We start from the raw sequence: 21,404 nt of genomic DNA on the forward strand, positions 1-21,404 counted from the left end.
GGTGCCCCTATGCATCAGTACTCCTGTATCCCTTGGATAAATTCCTAGCAGTGCTATTGCTGGGTCATAGGGTAGGTCTATTTTTAATTTTCTGAGGAACCTCCACACTGCTTTCCAGAGCGGCTGCACCAATTTGCATTCCCACCAACAGTGCAAGAGGGTTCCTGTTTCTCCACATCCTCTCCAGCATCTATAGTCTCCTGATTTCTTCATTTTGGCCACTCTGACTGGCGTGAGGTGGTATCTGAGTGTGGTTTTGATTTGTATTTCCCTGATAAGGAGCGACGTTGAACATCTTTTCATGTGCCTGTTGGCCATCCGGATGTCTTCTTTAGAGAAGTGTCTATTCATTGGCCAACCCCCTTTGAAGCTAAAGGAAGATATCCGTGGTCTGATATTGTATGCCGAAGGCTACAAGTGGCTAACCTTTATATAAAAATAAAAAACACCCCCAAATTCAATCACCCACACCAGGTTTCTCAAAAAACCCATGGGATCTCAGCTACTAAAATAGAAATCTGGGCACTGGGAATAGCCAGGCTCATATGCATGGAAAACTCTTGTTTCCATGTAACTGTAAGTCTAATTTCCACCTGCAATGCTCAGGCGGTTTGAGTAGGGATATGACATCAGCCCTTGGAAGTGAGATAGAAATTATGTTACCCTGACAGGTGTCGTTAAACGTGCCAAGGCAAGCAAGAGAGGTGCCAGTATGGACAGGAGAGAAGTCCAGTTTGGGAGAAAGAGAGACTGTTTTGTGTCAAAGTGCAAGGGAAAAGCAAAAGCAAAGACGATACGTGGATAGCAAGGTTGGAAATCTCCTGAGAAAGGAGTCCATTCAGATGGTTCTGAAACAGAATCTAGGGATCCTTAACATTTGTGGGATCTTATTTAGTACAGCAGATGGGCAAGCACTCCAACTCTAGTTGTAAAAACTCCTTTCCACTTACTAGCCTTGTGACCTTGAGGAAGTGTCAAGCCTCAGTTTTCTTGTCTGCAAAATGAGATAGTAATGATAACTATGTGAATGATTAAATCATTTATCAGGCATTTACAACAGTGCCTGGCTGATGATAAGAACTCATGAAATGCTAGCTATGGTCATGATGATGGTGATGATCATGAAGGTAGCTGATGACAGTGGTTAAGGAAGTTAGCTGGTCTCTCCTGCCAAATCACCAGCAATGGGCCAATGAGCCGGTGGATGCCACGAGGGAGGGGTAACAGTGGGAGAGAAGGAAACAGGAGAGAAAGGGATGGGAGACAGAGGGAACTAGTCAAGAGGCTTTGATGTCATTCCCAGGGAGAGAGATGAGGCCAGCCCAGGGCAGTCTGAGATGCTCTTTAGCTATTCATGGGGTTGTTATGTGTGTCTATGTTATACACAGTGATCATGAGGCTGTTCAGTTTTCCAACTGTATAGGGACTATTTGGTCAAGCGTCCACAAAAACTGAGGAGAGACACTGCCAGGGGGGCCTCACCTAGAGATGAGGGGCACTGGGGTAAGAGAGAAAGAGCCCTGTGCTCAGGGTTACACATTTGAGGAACAGCTCTACCGCCCTCGGACAATCTTTTTCTTCCCCTTTACAGGCCCTGCAGGAAGTGAAAGAGCTCCCGCTGCCTGTTTCTGGGTACCGGGGCATCAGAATCAGGGAGTTCTCATGTCTGAAACCCCCACACATGCTTTAGGTAAGAAAAGGAATAAGGAGAACAGAGAAGTGTCTGTGACAAGCTTTTGGTTTTATTTTTGTCTTCTGGAAATGTTTTGTGTCAAGACAAAGTACCACACACGTATGATACGTGCGTGTGTGTATATGTGTGTGGATTTCTCCTTTTCTGATTATAAAAGTAACACATACTCATTAGAGAACATCCGAAAAACACGAAAATGCCAAAGTCAAAAATAGGAATCACTGATAAGACCACCACCCAGAGATAATTGCTCTGCCTTTGAGTTTATTACTTTTTCTTTCATTCGTTTACAATATGCATATCATAATAGAATTTGTTAAATTTGTATTATATTTTAGAAGGTTTCATATCTCGCTTCTTGTACTTATTGTTGACATTTTTCTGTATCATTAAACGTTCTTTGAAAACATTTCAGTTACACACAGTGAAATTTACTCTTTTTGATGTACGGTTCTAAGTGTTGACAAAGACATAGATTCACTACCACAATCAAGATACAGAACAGTTTCTCACTCCCCCAAAATTCCCTCACACTACCCCTTTGTAGTTACCCCCTCCCCCTAGTCCTAACCCTTTGCTACCACTGATCTATTCTCCATTCCTACAGTGTTGCCTTTTCCAGAATGTCATATAAGTAGAATAATACAGTATGTCGTCTATTGATCTGGCTTCTTGTATTAGCACATCTGAGTGTTACTCATGTAACATTTTCTTTCTGACTATATAGAGAGTGTTGCTGAGTATTGTATAGATGTACCACAGTGAGCCCATCCATTCACCAGCTGAAGGACATTTGGATTGGTAAACATGACTTTTACCAGTTGAACGCGATTCTAACCTACAGATATACCAAACCATATGAAAACAGTTCCCTATTATTGGACATTATGAGTTTCTCCTCCCCATTATACATAACCATTAAGTGAACACCTTTATTCATAAATCTTTGCACGTCAAATATATATACATTTATAGAGTGTATATATATCTTAAGCTATCAATAAGCAAGCAGTGTGCCCCACAGGGGATACAGGAAAATTCAGAAAAAATATAAAATCTAATTCTACTAGAATTTTCTAAAAATATTTTATTATGTAACAATAGTCTGGGTCCCAATGCTTTATACAATATGACACAAGAAACTAATAACTTGCTTTCATTCTAATGCAGCAATTTTAACCTGCTAAGTAGAACTAGACTAATTTCTTGTCTCTGAAATCCCGAGCTTGTGTATCATTGAAAACATTAACATTTTTTCCCAGAAGGAAGCTTCTTTAGACAGTGGAACCACCTGGTATGCACAGAACAAGACAGAGGAATGTGCAAGGGCGGGTTTCAGGGCTGGGGGATGGTAGGGCAGCACAGCTGGGCTTCCAGTCACGGTTGAATAACTGAAGCCAGAACCACTAAGAAAGGAATGAAGAGGCTGGCACCATGTTCTGCACAGAGGGGTGGGGCTTCTCTTCGAGTGGAGGTTACTGCTCTGTAAATTAAAAAGGAAAGAGAAAATTTCAGTATTGGTGTGCAATGCCTACTGTCAAAAATACACATGCATGCTGCAAAAAAAATTGAAATAGTGCAGAAAGTTAACAAGTGACGAGTAAAAGTGCCTTCGACTCCCCCATTCTTGCTTTCCACAGAGAATCATTGCTGACGGTTTGAACTGTCTTCCCAGGAACGTAACACGTATGCATGCATTACACATGTTCCCACACACACCTTCACACACCCTTTCATCTGAGTACAAATGCAACCTGTAATTTTTTCCCCCTAACATCATATTTTGGGCATACTTTCATATTGTACATATGAGTTAATTCATTCTTCCTCATGGATGAATTCTTACTGTATGGATATACCATAAACCTAGCCAACTTCCCTACTGATCGACATTACATTGTCAGAGTTTAACTGGCGTGGAAAAACCTATCTTGACTTAAAGACACCAAGAGAGGACCCGGCCAAAAAAAATGGACTCTGGTCGGGGCTCCTGAGTGGCTCAGCTGGTTGAGCATCCGTCTTCAGCTCAGGTCATGATGTCACAGTTCGTGGGTTTGAGCCCTGCGTCAAGCTCTACACAGAACCTGCTTGGGTTCTCCATCCCTCTCTTTCTGCCCCTCCCTTGCTCTCTCTCTCTCTCTCTCTCTCCCTCTCTCTCAAAAATAAATACATAAACAAAACATGGACTTGTCATAACAAATAGAGTCTGACCACTGACTGGATTTTTTAAAACAGAAATTACTGAATTTTTAAAAACCAATTCAAAGATACATCTTTTTAAATCATGAAACCATCGAATGTTGGCTTGGAAATTTATCCCATGGTTTGGGACTCCATCTGAGTGCTGGTCACCCCTCATTCACTAATGTTTATTACAGCATTATTTATAATAGCAAGATATGGAAGCAACCTATTGATGGATGAATGGATAAGGGAGATGTGGTATTCACACACACACACACACACACACACACACACACACGTGCTCATGCAGACACACACAGGAATATTACACAGCCACAAAAAGGATGAAATTTTTAGCATTTGCAACAACATAGATGGACCTAGAGGGTATTATGCTAAGTGAAATAATTCAGACTATGAAAGACAAAAAGCATATGATTCAGTTATATGTAAATCTAAAAGAAAAAAAAAAAACAAATGAATAAACAAACAAAAAGTAGAATCAGACCTGTAAATAGAGAACAAACTGATGGTTGCCAGAGGGGAGGAGAGTGGGAGAATGGGCAAAACAAAATGGATGAAGCGGAGTGGAAGATACAGACTTCCAGTTATGGAATGAATAAGTCACAAAGAAAAAAAAAAAGAAAGAAAGAAAGAAAAGCATAGAGAATTTAGTTAATGATACTGCGTTATATGCTAACAGATGGTAGTTATACTTGGGATGAGTATAGCATAATGTATAAGCCTGTCTAATCACTATATTGTACACCTGAAACTAATGTAACATTGTGTGTCAACTACACTCAAATAAAAAACAAATTAATAAAAATGGAATAAAGGAACCTCAAGCAGCCACAAGTTTGTACTAGGGCTCCCCCTGCTGGACATTTACTACAATTGCACTTTTGATTCAGTTCACGTTTCAGACTTGATTTACTCAAAATTTTTTTTTCTTTACAATAATTAACGAATCCAAGGGTATACTTATTTTTATTCTTTTAGGAAAATAAAATATTACAGAACTAAACATAGTCATAATAAGAGTCTCCACCCTTTTTCAGTTCTCACTGCCTTTTATAGAAGTAACCACTGGTAGCAATTTGGAGCTCATTTCCTTAGACCGTTTCATCACTGACATCCATTATCGCACACACCCAGAAACACGTAGTTTTCCTTTGCTTTTCACGACTGGCTTCATGTTCTAGGCATTGATTTGTCACAACTTAAACTTTTCCTGTCCACATGAGGTTGTGCTGGAGGGCAATTTTTATGCAAAGAAAAAACACTATTTGCAATTACTTTGGTTTTAAAAATTAATTCTAGCTATTAAGCTTATAAATTCAAACACCTTATTTCTCCAAACATTTTTCTAGTTGACTTACGTGTCATATTTTTCTGTTTAAAAACCTAGGCGGGGGGCGCCTGGTGGGCTCAGTACACAACTCTGGATGTCGAGGTCACGAGTTCAAGCCTCACATTGGGCCTAAAGCTTACTTTTAAAACAAAATAAAAAAACCTAGGGACCTCTGATAATAACTTTTTTTTTGAAGTAATCTTGGGGTGCCTGGGTGGCTCAGTCAGCTGGGCGTCTGACTTCAGCTCAGGTCATGATCTCATGGTGCATGGGTTCGAGCCCTGCATCAGGCTCTGTGTGGACAGCTCAGAGCCTGGAGCCTGCTCTGATTCTATGTCTCCCTCTCTCTCTGCCCCTCCCTTGCTCATTCTCTCTCTCTCTCTCTCAAAAATAAATAAATCATTAAATTTTTTTAATAAATAAATTAATTAAAAAATAAAAAGTGATCTCTGTGCCCAACATGGGGCTTGAACTCACTATCCCAACATCCAAAGTCACATGCTCTACAGATTAAGCCAGCCAGGTGCCTCTGACAATAAGTTTTAAGGGGATTTCATACTTAATCAAATTTCCTTGAATAGTTTTAACTCAGGTTATTTTAGACTAAATTATTTTAAACTTATCTTTTTTAAATGTTACATTTTTTTAAATACTTCAAGTGACTTTAAACGAGCCACACCTTCTCAAACACTTGATTCTAGTAAATCTAATAAAGGTATAAAATTTCATCTTAATTCTCTTAAACATTCCAATTTTGGCTAAAAAGTAAAATCTCTTATAACTTTCAACATTAAAAAACCCAAGTCTACAATCAGCTATTTAATAGTTACATACATATTTGGAATCACAGGGCTATTTTTATATGCTAAATTCTCTAAAATGCTCCAAATTTAATTAAATACCAAAAAATGCAAGTTCTTCCTAAACTTACCACAAAACTATTTTTTTTAATGTTGATTTATCTTGGAGAGAGAAAGACAGAGCTCGAAGAAGGGAGGGGCAAAGAGAGAGGGAGACAGAATCCGAAGCAAGCTCCAGGCTCTGAGCTGTCAGCACAGACCCTGACATGGGGCTCAAACCCATGAACCATGAGATCATGACCTGAGCCATAGTCGAATGTTCAACCAACCTAGCCACCCAGGCGCCCCAACTTTCCACAAAACTATTAATAATATGAGTTGGATTTATATTAACAGCTATATATTCCGTTTTAAACCTTTGTAGATTAAAAGTCCTTTGTTCCACTATTCCAAAGCAAGTTGAGCTTGGATTTCCCACTTCTGTGTCCTAGGGTATGTGGGGGGAGGAGAGACAATGCATTTTGGACAGAGAATTCCGACCAAGATGAGACTTTTGATGTTTCTCCTTGACCTCGATTGATACAAGGAGTCCTTATTTCAATAACATAAGTATGTCTGTTTTCTCATTTCCTCACCAATCCTGTATTGTCATTGTACTGAATTTTTGGCCAATACTGGAGTCTACAAGATTGTTTTCTACATATTTTTTCATGAGAAATTGTTCATGAGAATTTCTCCATATTGCTGTATGATTATCCTATCACTGTTTCCCCCACCCAGCTTTACGGAGATATAATCTACATACAATGTCTACATTCTATTCCAGTAAATGTAACCCTTTGATGTAACCATTCACTTCTCATTGGATATCTACCTCTGATTCAGTATTATAAAGAATGCTTTGGTGAACATCTCTGAGCATAGAGGTTGTGCCCACATTCTGAATCGTTTCTTTAGAAGAGGGTACCAGAAGTACCCTAAGGTCTGACTTAAGGTCAGAGATTATGAATATTTTTATAATGCCTGATACATATTGTCAAATTTTTCTCCCAAAGCAATTTACAAACTTATAATGGCATCAAGCATTTAATAACATCTTTACAATATTTTTTCCACTGTATGTCAAAGACATTGTGGTGAAAATTGCACCTCATGAAATCTGTATCTCATTTGGGGCACCTGGGTGGCTCAGTCGGTTGGGCATCCAACTTCAGCTCAGGTCATAATCTTGCCATTCAGTTCGTGAGTTGGAGCCCCACATCGGGCTCACTGCTCTTAGCACAGAATCCACTTAGGATCCTCTGTCCCCTTCTCCCTCTACCCCTCCCCGACTTGTGCTCTCTCAAAACAAATAAACATTAAAAAAATTATATCTCATTACTACTACAAGGAGGAACTCATTCTCCGTATTTGCCATTTGGGGATCATCTCTTGCAAATTATCCATCAATATTCTTAGTGAAGTTGTTTAAAAAAGAGATCAGTAAAATTCCTTCCAGGGCAATGAGAGTGGAGGAAAATCTGGCAACGAGTGAAAGAGGGTTTGGGTTTTTTTTATTATTTTTTTTTTTTTTAATTTACATCCAAGTTAGTTAGCATCTAGTGCAACAATGTTTTCAGGAGTAGATTCCTTAGTGCCCCTTACCCATTTAGCCCCTCCCCCCTCCCACCCCTCCAGTAACCCTCTGTTTGTTCTCCATATTTAAGTGTCTCTTATGTTTTGTCGCCCTCCCTGTTTTTATATTATTTTTGCTTCCCTTCCCTTATGATCATCTGTTTTGTACCTTAAAGTCCTTATATGAGTGAAGTCATATATTTGTCTTTCTCTGACTGACTGATTTTGCATAGCATAATACCCTCCAGTTTCATCCACGTAGTTGCAAATGGCAAGATTTCATTCTTTTTGATTGCCGAGTAATACTCCATTCTACAGATATACCACATCTTCTTTATCCATTCACCCATCGATGGACATTTGGGCTCTTTCCATACTTTGGCTATTGTTGATAGTGCTGCTATAAACATGGGGGTGCATGTGCCAAGAGGGTTTTATTCTTGACATTCAATGGAACTGGGGAAGAACTGTCATAAATAAATCTATTCAACAATCACTGAAAGAATGCCCAAACAAAGTAAAGAACAGATCAGGGACTATAAGCCCCTTCCTGGCGTGCCTGTGGCTCAGTTGGTTAAGCGTCTGACTTCGGCTCAGGTCGTGATCTCATACTTTTGAGAGTTCAAGCCCCACATCAGGCTCTCCACTCAGCACAGAGCTCACTTTGGATCCTGTCTCTCTCTCTGCCCCTTCCCCCTCACTCTCTCTCTTAAAAATAAACATTTTTTAAAAAAATCCTTCCTTATCTGCTGTGATGTGAACCACAGGGACATTTTGAGGTAGTGTGGTTTGGTGGGAAAAACAAGGATTTGACACACGAACTTGCATTCTGTACGTGGCTCTAGCCAGTCCTGAATGACTCTAAGAGATCACTTAGCCCCCTCAGCATCACTGATGGGGATCAAATTGCCCACCTTCCAGGAACGTGATCAGGAGGCAAGATGATGACCCCAGACTGCCGCACTGGAAGGCCGACACACCCAAAGTCCTCAGAAAGGCCTGGGAGAGGTAAGGAGAGCCACCCTCAGTCACCCGACACATCCTGCAGCAGAGGAGGTAAACTGAGGCACGGGGTGCCAGGGTGGCACCACTTGCCTCTTTCAGGAATGGCAGTGGAGGGCCCAGTGGTTTTACAAAAAGAAACTTTACGTGATCTGTATCTGTATAAAGTTGACAGTCTGCTTAAGGAAACGGAGTAAAACCGTAAAGACCCGAGTTACACTGTAACGCTAAGGAGCCTACGCGGCCAGGCCTTTTGAAGTCCCCAGCAAACTGGGTTGCCCAGGCCACTAAATCCTCCCACAACCTTATTCCCCTTTTCTCCGCCTAAGTGAACCATCGGTTTCTGTTTCTTGCAATCGAAATCTGGAACTTACACATTTGCTACCACCAGGCATGTCTCCAACTTCCCTAGGGCATCTGTCATTCCTTTTGGCTACCTGGCCGGATTGAGACATTGTCTCAAACACGAGCTTCCACAAAGAGGAAACCAATCCCTTTCTTTCTTTTTCTTTCTTTCTTTCTTTCTCTCTTTCTCTCTTTCTTTCTCTTTCTTTCTTTCTTTCTTTCTCTTCTTTTTTTCCTTTCTCTTTTATTTCTTCTCTCCTTTCTTCCTCTTTCTTTCCTCTCTTTTCTTCCTTTCTCTCTCCCTTTTTCTTTCTCCCTCTCTTTCCTTTCTTTCTCTTTTCTTTCTTTCCCTCTCTTTCTTTCTTTCTCTCTCCCTTTCTTTTTTTCTTTCTCCCTCTCTTTTCTTTCTTTTTGTCTCTCCCTTTCTCTTTTTTTCTTTCTTTCTCCCTCTCTTTTCTTTCTTTCTTTCTCTCTCTCACTTTCTTTCTCTCCCTCTCTTTCTTTTATTTCTTTTCTTTCTTTCTCTCTTTCTTCCTCTACCCCCCCCCCCCCCCGCCAAGTGCCTACCAGGTTGCAGGCTCCATACTAATCTCTTGGGAAACATCCATCAGTGAACAAAACAGGTAAAAGTCTCTGTCCTTCTGGGGCTTATGTGCTAACAGGTGGCAGATAGGCAGTAAAGAATAAACTTAGGCACCTGGGTGGCTCAGACGGTTAAGCATCCAACTTTAGCTCAGGTCATGGTCTCATCATTTGTGAGTTTGCACAGACAGTGTGGAGCCTGCCTGGGATTCTCTGTCTCTGCCTCTCCCCCACTTGCATGCACACATACTCTCTCTTGCTCTCTCTCTCCCTCTCAAAATAAGTAAACTTTAAGAAAAAAGTGTGTAAAAAAAAGAATAAACTTAATGAGCAAATAAGTCAGAAGCTGATAAACATCATAAAAAAGAGAAATAGAGCCACAGGAGGGGTTTCACAGAGCCAGTCCATGGTGCAGGCTGTAATTTAAAATACCGAGGTCAGGATAACTTCCTGGAGGTGAGATACAAGCTAATACAGCAGGTGAGAGAGTTAGCCCATTGACAGCTAGGGGAAGGACTTCCAGGCAGAGGGAACAGTGCAGGCAAAGGCCCCGGGGCAGGAATTCACCTGGGATGTTCCAGGAGGCCACTCTGAGGCACAGAAAGGAGAAGGGAGTAAGGAAGAAGCTGGAGAGAACTGGGCCAGAGCAGGCTGTTTGGCTCTTACTCTGAGCGATGTGGGAGTGACTGCAGAGTTGTGAGCCGACAAGTCCCATGACTGAATAGTTACAGAACTACACTCTATACTTTGTGAACTTCTGGAAGTTTCCCTAATAAACAATTAAAATGGCAGCTGGGCCTCAAACAGGCCATGAAGGATGGGACAAGGTGAAAGCAAGAAGGCTCATTAGGGCCCGCTAAGTAATCTAGCTGACTGCTGGCCGGGCTGGTTCTGGTAGGTGACTGCATACTCCATCAATCTGTAAGTTGAACCAGTGGAATTTTCTGGTAAAGCATGAGAGAAGGGAAGGAATCAAAGACGGCTCCAAGATTTCTGGAACAGGCATTTGGGGATTTGGGGAAAGTTGGGCATTGCCATCAATTGAGACCAGGAAGACTCTGGGTAGACCAAGTTTAGAGGTGTCTTAGTTTCCTGTTGCCACTGCAATAAATCAATCAGTGGCTTAAAACAACGCACATTTACTCTCTTACAGTTCTGAAGGTCGGAAGTCAGAAACCAGTCTCACCACACTAAAGTCAAGGTGTCAGTGGGGCTCCTTCGTTCCGGAGAGCCTCCTGAAGGAAGAATCGGTTTCCCTGCCCTTTTAAAGTACACCCTTCCAGGGGCGCCTGGGTGGCTCAGTCAGTTAAGCATCTGACTTCAGCTCGGGTCATGATCTCACGGTTTGTGAGTTCGAGCCCCGCATCGGGTGAGCTGGAGCCCTGCCCCGCTTCAGGTGAGCCCCGCTTCAGGTGAGCCCCGCTTCTCTCTCCTCTCTCTCTGCCCCTTGCTCACTTGCACTCTCAATAAATAAATAAATAAATAAATAAATAAATAAATAAGGTGCACCAGTCCAATCTCTGCTTCCATGATCACACTGCCTGCTTGTGTTGTGCATCGAATCTCCCTCTGCCTCCCTCTCATAAGGACACTTGTGATTCTATTTAGGGTCCACCTGGATAACCAAGGATAGTCTCCCCATCTCAAGATCCTCAACGTAATCACATCTGAAAAGTCCCTTTGCCATACAAGGTGATAGTCACAGATTCCAAGGATGACAACTGGGTATCGTTAGGTGCCATGATTCGGCCTACCGGAGCAGGTAAACTCAGTTCGGTTTGGGATGTGTTGAGATTGAAATACCTATTAGACCATCCAAGTGGAAACACTGAGTAGACTGTTAAATATGCAAGTATGGCGTTCCGTACAGGACCTAGACTAGAGACATTCATTCCGGAGGCACCAGCATATAGGTGAGATTTAAAGCCACGAGGCTGGATTTAAAGCAGATACTCACTTTCCCACCCTGCCCTGCAGTTAGCGCACAGACACATGACCAAACTCTGCCAACCAGCTGTCCCCACTGGAGCACAGTGGATTGAGACAGCAGGGCCCCCCAACGTCTAGTCTAGGGGCACCTGGGTGGCTCATTTGACTAGCGTCTAACTCTTGATTTCGGATCGGGGCGTGATCTCATGGTTCATGAGATCAAGCCCCACACTGGGTTCTGCTGAGTGCACTGGGATTCTCTCTCCCTCTCTCTCTGCCCCTCCCCCACTCACACTCTCTCTTTCTCTCAAAATAAATAAGCTTAAAAAGTAAACTATGCTAACCGTGAGGATGCCTAAGGCACCAGCGCTCTGAGGCTGCAGTGGCAGAGATTGTGGAAGCACCCAGGTGTGAGCACAGGCACTCTCTGAGCTGTGTGTACCCACACAGGCTCCCCTCTGGCAGTTCTGGGTCAGACTTCGGCCTGGACTCCGGTCCCGCTTCCCCGGCTCTCACAGGAAGATTCTGTGCGGTGCCTTAAAATCTTTGAATACATCCCATTTCTGCTGAACTACCTGGAACTGATGTGTGATGCTTGTAGACAAGAATTTCGACCGATGCCCTACCTACTTGAACTTGAGGAACCTGGGCCCTGTGCCCAGACCTGGCTCTTTAAGAGTCTTTCCAGTGTCCTGTCGAGAAAGGAGGTGGGGGGCTAATACACCTGTTGCTTTCTTCAATCTCCACGACAATCCTGTGAGGTGGTTTCCATTATTTTTCGTTTGGGGCCTGAGAAAACCGCCCACCTCAGGCTATGGGACTCCAAGCGCAGTGCTCTTACCGCCGCCCAAAGGCTCAGTGTCCACAGTCTGTGGGCAGGAAAGTTCCCGGTGAGAAGTTGGGGGGTGGTGTGTGTAGAAAGAGTGTGAAGGACCCGGAAGGCCAGACTAGAAGTCTGGATCGGTCACAGGAACCTTGAAGGTCTTTGAGCAGCGTGGACGGGACGGTGGGTGTCCTTTCCACGTGAAGCAAGTGAGGACCCAGGATCATAGGACATTCTTGCTCTTTCATGAGAGGATGAGAAAACTGCGTGCCTCCTCCGAGGGGTCAGCTCCAGGGTCACATGCTGTCATGGTGGGATCTGCTCGTTACTTCCCTCCCAGGAACAGTCCGGGGCGGACACGGCAGCTCCACGGTCGGGAGCGCCCAGCCTCCCCCATTGTGCGGCTCTGCGTGCCCAGCCGAGGACGGTCCCCACCGCGTGGCCCAGGTCCATCCACGGGGCGGCAGGAACGCACACAGGGAAGACAGGTCCCTTCCTTTCACGTGGAGTCGCGCCCATCGCCCCACCGCAGCGCAAAGGGAAGCCAGGAAACATGCTCGCTGCTCTTGGCAGCCGTGAGCCCAACTGAAATGCGAGGGTTCTCGTACTAAATGAAGGAGACAAGAGCTCTGTGGGGATGGTGAGCAGTCCTTCTCTCTCTTTCTGTGTCTGTCTGTTTCTCTCTTTCTAATGGACTAGTTAGGAAACTGAACAAAATATTCTTTTTTTTTTTAATGTTTTTTAACGTTTATTCATCTTTGAGAGAGAGACAGACAGACAGACAGACCATGAGCAGGGGAGGGCCAGAGAGAGAGGGAGACACAGACCCCGAAGCCGGCTCCAGGCTCCGAGCTGTCAGCACAGAGCCCGACGCGGGGCTCGAACCCACGGGCCGCGAGATCACGACCTGAGCCCAAGTGGGACGCTCAACCGACCGAGCCACCCAGGCGCCCCAAAATGGACAAAATATTCCATGTGGCGCACACAGCACAATGTGCAGCGGCCAGGGTACTCTTTTCCCCTTACAGATGGAAGAACGGATGGTATGGACTTCAGCTCACCTGGGCAGGTGTTCATCAAACCTGCACCATCTTAGCCGCTCAGAGAGCCCGAGCCGCTCAGTGCAGAAGCACAGGACTCCCTCCGCAGCCACATGTTCTAGGGCGCGTGTGTAAAATCATACTGCAATTCATCAGTGGTCTAAAAATAGTCCCGCTTATCTTGGGGAGGCAAGGAGGTCGGGGCAGGACAGCTACTTACGAGTTTAAGGCACAGTCAGGATGAGTGCTGTGGTCCACACACATTAAGAGCTTCACTGGTCTACAGAATGAAAAGAAATAATATTTAAGGGATTATTTAAATGACTCTCACTCATCAAACATATACGGTATGCCTGGAAAGTACCGGGGATACAAAGTCTCTCACCTAAAAGAACACAAACTGTTTGTTTTTAAAAATATTAGCCAGCATTTATTAGGCACTTACTACATACCAAGAAATTTGATGATGGATTTTTTTATTTGTTTTTAATTGTTTTAATCTTTATTTATTGCTGAGAGAGAAATAGCAGACACAGAGTGCGAACAGGGGAGGAACAGAGAGACAGGGAGACACGGAATCCAAAGCAGGCTCCAGGATCTGAGCTGTCAGTGCAGAGCCCAACGCGGGGCTCGAACTCACAAACCGAGAGATCATGACCTGAGCTGACGTTTCACGCTTCACCGACTGAGCCACCAAGGCACCCCCGATGAGATTTTCTATATAGACTTTGCCATTTAATCCTCACAAAGACCAAACAGAGCAGGTATTAATACCATCTCCAGTTTACAGGTGAGAAAGCTGATCAGAGTAACTGGCCCAAGAACACACACTAACGGCTGCGGTGCGGAATGTGAGCTGAATGCGAACCCTGCAGGCTCACTCCAGAGCCCAAGCGCGGAACCACCCAAGCAAGCATGTACAGTCTTGCCTGGAAAATCCTCTTGGTAAGTTCTTTGGCCAGAAAGTTGGACTTGAAGCACATGGGTGATGGCCTTTGCCCAGGCTCCAGCAACAAAGAAAGCTGACTGGCTCTGCGAGTAGAGGGAGGAGACGTGGCATCCCAGGAGGGCAGGGAAAGCAGTAGTGAAGAGAGGAGCCGGGTAACAGGAGCACAGGGCACACTAGGTAGGAGTCAGGCCAACAGGGGCTCCCTCCCTGACCAGGTGGCTGGAAGGGACTTTGGAGAAACAGGAAATGTGTGTACGCTCTACTGCTCCCCGAGGCTTGCCTACTTTCCAGTAAAGTCTACGATACACAGCTATTTGCTATGACCGTAGTTTATTGCTGTGGCTTCATGCCCCCCACTCCAAAGTCATTGAGTTTCACTGAGTCTGGCCCAAGACAGCGCTCACAGAAAGCAACCAGGAGGCAAGAGAGGCTATGACAAGAGAAGATGTGGCCAGAATTGGCAAGAATCTTGGGGAGAACTTCCGTCTCTCACAGGACAGAGAACTTCCGTCTGCCACAGGACAGAGGACAACATCACCTGAATTTTATGGGGCAGGTTCTCAGTTACATCTGGGTTGGAGTTTGGTTTGTTACCCTTTGTGACTCTCCTGCAGTAAGCCTTCTGTTACCTCCCCTGTGCCCCGGGAGCAAAACAAAAACCCACCTTAACACAAGAGCCCGTGGGCAGTAAAGAAGTGGGAGAAGGGGAGCTGACCCAGGCTTGCAAGGGAAGAGCCCTGAAGGCCAGCATCAGTGGGGACAACACTAGGGCAAGTGACAGCAGGCTAAGTCCCTGAGGACAGCCATGCGCAGGGAAGGAGACCTTGGGCTCTGGCCTGGGTCACCATACGTGGCCTGACGACTTACAAAGACAACTTCCTCGAGGGAGTTCTGGGCCAAAGCAAAGTGTCTCACATGTGGAACATTTTGGCACAATTTTCTCCATCACTGAGCAGTTTTAGTAAAAAAAAACAAAAACAAAAACAAAACAAAAGACAAAAACTGCCTTTCAAGAAAAATATACAAAAATCTGGTGCTTTCTTGTTGTGATGAGCACTGGGTGCTCTATCGAAGTGTTGAATCACTATATTGTACACCTGAAACTAAGATTACATGGTATGTTAACTGACTGCAATTTGAACGAAAACATTAAAAATAAATAAAATAAAATCTGGTGCTTTAAGAAAGGAAGGGTCCTATAGTAGAGGGGCTCCTGGGTGGCTCAGTCGGTTTGAAAGGGCGGGCCTACGCCGGCCTGGCTGACTCCATCTTGTTCTGTGTCCTTCACCTTGACCACACCTCCTCCCCTTGTGTAACACCCCCCCCCCTTAACCTGCCTAACAGGACTTGAACCCTTCCCCAGCCAATCGGCTGAGGCCACAGCCATTACCTCACCAACTGCCCCTAGGCCCCAATAAAACCTTTGTCCTTTTGAAACTCACTCTCTCTCTCCGGTATCTCACCGCAGGGTCGGTATCTCACCGCTGGGTCGGTGCAGGTAGGGGATTGAGCTCGAGCTAGCTCGAATAAAGGCTCTTTTGCTTTTACATAGGACTCGGCTCCCTGGCGGTCTTTGGGGATCACGAATTCTGGGCATAACAGGTTAAGCATCCAACTCTAGATTTCAGCTCAGGTCATGATCTCACAGTTTCATGGGCTTAAGCCCCACGTCGGGCTCTGCCCTGATAGTGTGGCACTTGAGATTCTACCTCTCATTCTGCCCCTCCCCTGCTTGCACTCTCTTTCTCAAGAATAAATAATAATAAATTTAAAAATGAAAGAAAGAAAGAAAGAAAGAAAGAAAGAAAGAAAGAAAGAGTCCTCTCATAGAAAGAAAAGAGCATACTTCAAAGCCATACGATGCTAGGTTCAAAACTCAGCTCTGCCACAGAGTAGTGACCTTGCAAAACTTATTTAATTTCTCTGACCCTTAATTTATCCCTCCATGGAAAGCAGGTGTTTATACAAAGCTTAACAACAGACAAAACGAATCCACCACAAGTCTAGACAGAGGCTACTATTGTGGGCAGGTGGGGAGACTCTGGGGTGCTGGTTATATTGTTCCTCGATCCAGACAGGTGCGTGTGGAACTTGTGAAAATTCATTCAACCGTGTACTTAGGGCTTGTGCATTTTCCCGTACATAGTTTATATTTCCCCCAAAAGAGGACATTGTTTTGTGTTTAATAGAAGATGGCAACACCTAACTTTTGAGTTTCCTGAGAGCGTTAACAATAACAGATGAGTACGCTGGGCCAGCTTCAAGCTGTGGGGCTCCTTCTCTGGGAAAGCGGAGGACAGCCCACATTTCCCGTGGGCTCTGCTCGGTGGGGACGATTACCCAGCCCCCAGAGCCACGGAGAAGGTATGGTACAGTAGAGCCAGACGGATGGTCGTGGGGCCTGGCCAAGACCGCAGATGTAATTGCCACCCTTGCCAATTTGGGGGAAAGCCACTAAGGCCTTGCAGTGCTGGACTTTGGCCCCGAGGAACCGAGCAGGGCTGCAGACTTAGGCAGTGAGGCAGAGAAAAGCAGGAAGCAGCAAGGTAAGAACTCCCAGTCCAGGGGAGAGTTCCAACAGGTATCAGGGTTTCAGCCAAGCTTATCTAAACTTCCAAGAATCAGGAAAGCCCTCAGGCAATATGTAAATACATAAAGTGCTTAGCCTACAATGTGCTACAGTAAATGGTAGCTGTTACTATTTTCCTATGGGTCCACTGTCAAGGTCTATCTGTAAGTATCTCAAACAAACCCACCTTAGCACCTATCTTAGGCAAGGACCCATGGCATCCACAAATCCCGGGACCACAGTGCCTGTCCTCAGGCGACTCACCATTGCTGTAAGCAAGGGAGGGGAAATGGGACAAGCAGCCAGGAAACAGGACTTTACTGTCTGTCCTTGAAGCATTTTTTTTTTTTTTTTTTTTTTTTTGAGAGAGAGAGAGAGAGAGCACGCACACATGCTGGAGACAGGAGAAGAGAGAGAACCTTAAGCAGGTCCAACACTCATCATGGAGCCCAAGCCCAACACAGGGCTTAATCCCACGACCCCAGGATCACGACCTGAGCGGAAATCAAGAGTCAGACCCTCAACTGACTCGGCCACCCAGGTATCCCCTTGAAGCATTTTTTCTTAAAGACTCTGGACAAAAGTGGGTGGGACCCAGGCAGAGGTCTGGCCAGAAGGCACCCTCAGCCCTCGCGCCCAGTGACAACCCAGAAGGCACAGTCCAGGGGCCCTCAGCTCTGATCCCAGCAGAACCCTTTCCAACGGCCCCTTGCCCTCCAAAATCACCGCTCCGCCCTGGAAATTGTGCACTGATTAGGATATAGCACCTACAGGTGATCATTAATACAGCGGTACTGAAAGCCCATTTTCTCCAGTCTCTCTTCCAGGATTTTCACACTGCCTTCTCCACAGGATTCCCTAAAATACAGAAACATAGAATATAAATAAAATTAAAGGAGGAAGAAGAAAGTTGTTTCTGGGTGAATTACAATGTCCCATGACCACGTGCTTCCTGGGTTAGTCTCCACTCTGAGGGAATATGGGAAAACCCGCTGCACCCTAGAAAGCTGAACGCTGAGAACCTGTCTTGGCGGGTCTAGCTGGGGAGGGGGGGGGCGGGGGGGGGGGACCTGCCCTGGCACATGGTGGTGGTCACAGGGCACCCCGCAGCCCTCCCCCCAGCAACACACCTTAGGGCAGAGCCCCAGGGCCCCAGAATGCTAGCGACTTGTGTCCCATACAGTATGTTTTAAATGAAAGCAAGAACATACAAACCAAATATTATTAAAAATGCAAATAAACCCATAGGGAAAAAAATCACCCCAATCGCACATCGCTAGAGATAACTACGGTTCACATTTTGGTGTATACCGTTCTCAATCTTTGAAATGCATTCATTCCCATGAGACTTTTTTAAATTTTTTTTAACTTTTATTTACTATTGAGAAACAGAGACAGAGCATGAGCGTGGGAAGGGCAGAGAGAAGGGGAGACACAGAATCCGAAGCAGGCTCCAGGCTCTGAGCTGTCAGCATAGAGCCTGATGTGGGGCTCGAACCCACAGACTGTGAGATCGTGACCTGAGCCGAAGTTGGACGCTTAACGGACTGAGGCACCAAGGCGCCCCAGAGACTTTTTAAGTATAACAATAGCCTTCTGCTATCCAATGCAGTTTGTAGTGTGCCTTGGCCCGTGTCTGTTGAAGTGTATATATGTACTTCCGGCATGATCACCGTCATCATCAGGACATGATTCATAAAACCAGTCCCCTCTTGTTGATCCTCAAGGCTGATGTCACACTAAAATGAACCCTGTCGAAGCTTCCTTTTCACACCCATCTTGAATTACTTATTTCCTTCGCATAAATTCCTGAAAGTAGGTTTTCTGGCACCACGGTTTTGAATGCATTTTAAGGTTCTTCCATAGCGTTAAAGAACATTCAACTGAGGAAATCTGAAAATCTAATTGGCTTCATTCAACAATTCAGGAATAGACCCTTCTAGGAAACAGCGCCCTGAGGAGTTGCACAAGGTGGAAAGCTTTTGTGTGGGCAGGAGGGTGTGACGAGGAAGTTGTCAGCAAAAGAAAAGACAGGATTATTTCAGGCCAGGTCATCATTTGCAATTTCCTTATCTCACTAAAGGCAGGTTCGAAGGGCAAGCTTTCTCTGAGAGAAACGTTAAAATAACAAGGAAGCAAAATTTCCTGACAAGAGGCAACTTCCCACAGAAGTAAGACAAATAACATGTGCTGTTTTCTATGCAACATAAGTATACTTTGTCTTCTGGGAAGAGAAATGCAGATCTGGTAGAACTATAGTAAGTCATCTGCGAACCTAATCTCTTGCCTAAGACACAGGAAAAAATAATCGCTCATTATGTGGTGAGTCTTAGAGGGTCCTAGGGGCCTGAAATGGGGAGGTTGCTAAGATTCTCCCAGAACATAGTCCTTGGGGTTGTCAACGCTTTGCATCAGTGCTCTGAAGAACAAGGCCCCAACTTGCTTCTGACATTCCACTGCAGCTGCCAGATCGGCTTGTCTCTGAATCAACTGGGTTTATGTTTTGTTTTTGTTTTTGTTTTTGTTTTTTGATGTTTATTTATTTTGAGAGAGAGAGAAAGAAAAAGAGCAGGGGAGCAGCAAAGAGAGAGGGAAAGAGAGAATCCCAAGCAGGCTCTGCACTCAACACACAGCCGATGTGGGGCTCGAACTCACTAATCACGTGATCACCACCTGAACCTAAATCAAGAGCCAGACGTTTAATCGAGTGAGCCACCCAGACATCCCTGAGTTTATGTTTCTTATCTTTACTTTTTCCAGCAATGCCCCTCACTGACGAGAAGGATGAGTTCAGGCTTGCATTTATATAAACTCAGGTGGTTTTCCAGAAAAGATGGACCTTAACCATTTCCTTGGCCAGTGAACTAAGATCCAGTTGTAGAACTGGGTCTTTTCTGAGAATAGTTTTCATTACATACTCCTTGGGTTCATTGTGAGAACTCCTGGTGGGGGCCTTCAAACAACCAGGAGGAGAAATTGGCTTTGACCCACACGAATGCATAAGGAACTCTCCAATGCTACCCAGGTAGCTCAGAAAGGACAATCTTCCTCAGCTGAGAATAGTATCTGAATAAAGGAGGTTTTCTCTCTGGACTCGGGACTGGTTAGTGGCATTTCCAAAAAAGTCAAGCCTTTGTCTTTCTTTACCCATGACATTAGAAACAGAGAAGAGGGGTACCTGGGTGGCTCAGTCAGTTAAGCATCCGACTTCAGCTCAGTCCATGATCTCATGGTCTGTGGGTTCAAGCCCCATGTCGGGCTCTGTGCTGACAGCTCAGAGACTGGAGCCTGCTTTGGATTCTGTGTCTCCCTCTCTCTGTCCTTCCCCCACTCACACCTGTCTCTCTCTCTCTCTCTCTCTCAAAAGTAAATAAACATTAAAAAAAATTTTTTTTTAATTAAAAAGAAACAGAGAAGAGTGTTGTGTCCCCAAAAATGAAAATGTAAAACGGACTTGATCATATGAAAATCAAGAAAAGCATATTTGCACAATTACCATCATCAGAAACACCATGACTTACACCTTTGGTCTCCCGATTTCATGCATAACCCAGATCTCAATTCGTGTGATTTTATCCTTCTGGAGGTAGGGAATTTCAAAATCTGCAAAAAAACTGAGAAACAGGAAAGGCATTTCTTAAAGTCTTAAAGCAATAGGATACTCTTCCCATTTCGTTAGTTGATTTACACATCACTTTTGTTTTGAGGGGTGTTTTGGGGGGGTATTTTTAGCTTTTATTTTTAGGTGATCTATTTCATTCATGCATTCATCAGCTATTAATGGCAGAAATGTGTAGATGTGGCCCTGATCTCCAGGTCATTCGATTGTTTTGCTTTACTGGAATTTACAAAAGCAAGCATTACACTGGGAATGAAGACAATTTTCTTAAGCCTCCATTTGAAAACACAAAGTGAACATTTCGGCATTCTTCGTTGTATTTGTTGATGCTGGTATTCTTACCCTTTAACAGGATAGGCTCCTTTGGGCTCTGAACCGTTCAGCATGACGTGGATCACCCCAGTACTATCCCTCGAATACTGTAAGAAGAAACAACTATTTTGAGTAAATTAACACATGTCATTTTTCAGCTACGAAATGAGCAAGTTTTTGAAACTGACAATCCTCGGGGAGCCTAGGGGGCTCAGTTGGTTAGGCGTCCAACTTCAGCTCAGGTCATGATCTCGCAGTTTACGGGTTCAAGCCCCTCATCGGGCTCTGTGCTGACAGCTCGGAGCCTGGAGCCTGCTTCGGATTCTGTGTCTCCCTCTCTCTCTGCCCTCCCCTGTTCGTGCTCTGTCTCTCCCTCTCTCAAAAATAAATAAACGTTCAAAAAAGTAAAAAGATAAAAAATAAAACTAACGATCCTCAGTATTAGCAAGGATCAACTAAAATTTGGTATTTCAAAACAATTTTGATATTCCATATAGCTGGTAGGGATACAACTAGTGTATCTTGTAAAGCAAATTGCTCTGAAATGTCAAAACCTCATAGACTCAGTGATTCCGTGTTTGGGAATCTA

The 21,404-nt window shown here is 44.5% G+C and overlaps 1 protein-coding gene across 1 annotated transcript in view; it reads right to left on the reverse strand.

Moving 5' to 3' along the window:
- Nucleotides 1–1,727: 1,727 nt before the first annotated feature.
- Nucleotides 1,728–21,404, reverse strand: part of BST1 (bone marrow stromal cell antigen 1) — a 31,752-nt gene continuing 12,075 nt past the window's right edge. The window contains exons 5-9 of the mRNA XM_042936854.1: nt 20,846–20,922; nt 20,406–20,498; nt 17,656–17,742; nt 13,587–13,646; nt 1,728–3,176 (exon numbers count right to left, since the gene is read on the reverse strand). Coding sequence (XP_042792788.1) covers nt 3,071–3,176; nt 13,587–13,646; nt 17,656–17,742; nt 20,406–20,498; nt 20,846–20,922 — 423 coding nt within the window. The 3' untranslated portion in view covers nt 1,728–3,070. The remainder of the gene's footprint in view (nt 3,177–13,586; nt 13,647–17,655; nt 17,743–20,405; nt 20,499–20,845; nt 20,923–21,404) is intronic.

Source organism: Panthera leo, chromosome B1, assembly GCF_018350215.1.
Source record: "Panthera leo isolate Ple1 chromosome B1, P.leo_Ple1_pat1.1, whole genome shotgun sequence".
In the NCBI taxonomy this organism is placed as follows: domain Eukaryota; kingdom Metazoa; phylum Chordata; class Mammalia; order Carnivora; family Felidae; genus Panthera; species Panthera leo.